At 38.5% G+C, this 3,654-nt stretch overlaps 1 protein-coding gene across 1 annotated transcript in view; it reads right to left on the bottom strand.

The window, feature by feature from the left end:
* Window positions 1–2,521, bottom strand: part of LOC107673712 (neural cell adhesion molecule 2) — a 239,412-nt gene extending 236,891 nt beyond the window's left edge. The window contains exon 1 of the mRNA XM_016467446.1: window positions 2,281–2,521. Coding sequence (XP_016322932.1) covers window positions 2,281–2,332 — 52 coding nt within the window. The 5' untranslated portion in view covers window positions 2,333–2,521. The remainder of the gene's footprint in view (window positions 1–2,280) is intronic.
* Window positions 2,522–3,654: the final 1,133 nt, after the last annotated feature.

Raw genomic sequence — 3,654 nt, 5'->3', positions numbered from 1 at the left:
TGTGTGTGTGTGTGTGTGTGCACGCGCGTGTGTGTGTGAGAGAGAGCGATAGGGTCACATCACAGTGGAGTCAGCTGTCTTAACCGTGGCTTGTGTACTGCAAACACATACCAGCTTCATCACTGTGTCTGTCACGCGACTCTGTTCCCCTTTCGGGCTTGAACTGATGGTAAAACTAATGACATTATTTACTGTCTTTACATTTATTTTGAAAGATGAAGATTTTGGTAAGGGGCGTTACATTTCCGACGAGTGCTTGCGGTGTTCGGCCAATCACAATGCACTGGGTCAGCTGGCCAATCAGAGCAGACTGCGCTTGTCGGAAGGAGGGACTGTGTTTGAGAGAGGCGGGGCATAGAGGACCTACAATAATGTACAGTATTTTAAAAATAATGTGTTTTTTGAACATTAAAGCATGTCAACATATTCTGTTACACCAAATACACAAAATAATGATATTTTAAAAAGCATCATATGACCCCTTTAATTCTACAACACAAGACAAACTGAGAGAAACAATATGCCTCGAGTCTGTCAGCAAATATTCAAGATTATTGGTTCATTCATTGCACTCAAGAACAATGCATCCCAGTTCATTCATGAACGAGATGTTCCTTCAAGTCCAACTGCTATCTGCAAGACATGCTAGTTCATAGGATGCACTAAAATGCTATTTGCTTGTTCTGTAGACAGTTTTAGGAAGGTATGCAGTTAAGCTCTTCAAATGGGATTTGGGAAAGATTTGTTAACTAACCACCACTTTTAACAAAAAAACAAAAGCACTTTTAACAAAAAAAATCATTTTGGTCATATATTTAACATGTATGCTTTTCATTTTAATCACTTTAAATTGCATTTGTTCAAGTTCCTTCATACATGGTGCTTTGGTAGTGTATAATTTATTTATTACATTTTTTCCTGCTTGTAAACAGTAGTTGGCATGTGCTCAAAACCCCCTTTGAAGGCCACAAGTGTGTTCATTTTAGGTTATGTTGGACCTGCATTCCAAGATCCCTCCAAAATATCAATAAATAAATAAATACAAAAAAATAAATAAAATAAACAAAATAAAATCAATCGATCAAAACACACTTCAGTAATACTGGGATCTCCTCCAAACAATTCAAGACACTTTATGACCATTTCACCTCTTATTGTGAAAACTGTAGTGGCTGATACCAAGTGCCATATGAAAATGCACTCATAAATTGTGATTTTGTAGGGGCAGCGTGGAATTTACAGTAGTTTCATTGTTTATCGGTTGACTAGCATGTCAGCTAGCCTCGCTCGGATTCAAACCTGCATTGTGTAAACAAAAGCGAGGTCTCTGAAGTTGAATGAAGACTAACCATCATTTAGATCCAAGGAACGCTCTGCCATCCAACGATTTCCCACTAGGTTCATTCCATTTCTGTCTTGGCACACATCGATAGTACTTGTTGATGGTGGTCGCGCTTTCTAAATGGGTTAATATGTAGCGCTCTACCCCCACCTGCCGTCGCGTGGGAAGTACCAGCCTCTAAAATACATACACGCTTCACAAGACTTTGGCAGCTGATGTTCAAGTTCAAAGGCGCGCTTGAGTCACCGGAGCCGTGTTTTAAACTACATACATCCACTGATGTGTGTTTATGATTGACATCTGCACAAATCCCCCATAAACGCAACCTTTATTTTGGTTAGCTTAAAAAATAACTGCTTCATGTACAATAAATGAATATATATTTTTTTATTATTAAATGATGAATGTTAATAAATAAATAAGCTTAAAAATTCTCTCTGTGTGTATCCTATATCCCATGTACTTCTGTATATCCTATCTATATTCTAGAAATACAAACAAAACCAGTCATTTGTACTTTTTCCCCACGTAAATTGCGATACAAAGCTTCGCAATTATTTGTACTTTGATACAAATGCTTGTACATGTAAATGCAAAAAAAGTTTAGCCTGAAATTACGATTAGATCGAATGCAATCCATATCTTAATCTAGCAAACGCCACATCTCCTCCAGACCACCTCGAGAACCGTCTGCAAGAATTCTCACGAGTCTACGATAACAAGTGCAAACAGAGAGGCTTTGCGCTGTTAATCAAAGGTAGGCTTAATCTATCAAAAGAAATGTTTTCTCCAAAGGGACGTGCCCAAACTGCAAAGCAGCACACAACAAATCCGCCCCACTCCTCGTACGTCCCCCTCATTCAGATAGACCCCTTCAGTGCAATGCTGTCTTAGAGCAAGTCTATTTTCTCACACTTCTCACAATCACGCGTCCATACCTTGACTGCCACCGACGAGCAATCCGAGGAAACAGAGGACGGTCCGGATCATTTTGAGCAGGTCCTGATGGACAGCGGCCAGTGCTCGAAGTAAGTTGAACGGACGCTGGACGCTGGACGCTGGTTCTTCCTCTCCGCGCGTGTCAGTCGCTGGCGCGCACGGGCTCGCTCCTCACTCACTCACTGGCTCACTGTCTGCCACAGACGGGATCTGTCGAGGAGCTGGAAGCAGCTGCCTCAATGCAGCACTCTTTCAAATGCGCCCAACCAGCCCAACCTACCAGCAGCAGTGCATCGCGGCAGGTAGAAACCAATGGCATCATCAGTTCAGTCATAGGTATCGATTATTGAGCAGCTGCAGGAACAGTGGGGTCCTGAAGTAGGATATGGAAACCGCATAAAAAATCAGTATTGTTTTTACCAGTTCAACTTGATATGAATACTTTTTTGTGATTTTTAAAAATCACAAAGGAAAAGTGAGGATTTAAAATGTCCTTACACTTTATTTTAAGGTGTCCATGTTATGTATTTAAGTAATATTAACTACATACACTCTTAAAAATAAAGGTTCCAAAAGGAACTGTTTTACAGCGATGCCATAGAAGAACCAGTTTTGGTTCCCCAAAGAACCTTTCAGTGAACAGTTCTTAAAAGAACCATTTTCTTAGTGTGAAGAATATTTTAATAATCTAAAAAACCCTTTTCCACTGTAAAGAACCTTTTGTGTAATGAAAAGGTTCCATGGATGGTAAAGGTTCTTTGTGGAACCATTGATGCCAATAAAGAACCCTTATTTTTAAGAGTGTACTATTTAGGTTTAGGATTAGGGTTTGGCTTAGGGATACTTTCATATAATTATGCATAACTTGTTATTATTATAGTAAGCACATATAACGTGTAACAAGGACACTGTAAAATATTTCTAGATATTTAAATATATAGATTTTTTTATATTTAGCAAATAAGGACACTTGTGACATTGCATGCGAACGCCTTTGGACAAAAAGTAATTTGTTTTTTTGCTTCTAATAAAATTCAAGGTGATATTTAGGTTAGTCCCAAATAATTTTGCATTTTTATTCAAATCTATCTATCTATCTATCTATCTATCTATCTATCTATCTATCTATCTATCTATCTATCTTTTTTCACTGTTTTGGTCACTGAGCCATTTCCCTTTTCAGGTTGTTTATCTAATTCCAGAAACGTATGTAACCTAAAACTCTCCAAAGACCTACATCTAGTTGAGCCATTGCATCAAGCAACATTCATTAAATTGCTCCCTTAAGGTCAACTTGGTGTTGGGGAAAATACAACACCTCTTTCATAATGATAAATTAGGGAGTAGAACTTTAAGTGAGTAAAAACACAATT

Source organism: Sinocyclocheilus anshuiensis, unplaced genomic scaffold, assembly GCF_001515605.1.
Source record: "Sinocyclocheilus anshuiensis isolate Anshui unplaced genomic scaffold, SAMN03320099.WGS_v1.1 scaffold628, whole genome shotgun sequence".
Classification (NCBI taxonomy): domain Eukaryota; kingdom Metazoa; phylum Chordata; class Actinopteri; order Cypriniformes; family Cyprinidae; genus Sinocyclocheilus; species Sinocyclocheilus anshuiensis.
The sequence above is the reverse complement of the archived record's forward strand: the minus strand, read 5'-3'. Positions and strand labels throughout refer to the sequence as shown.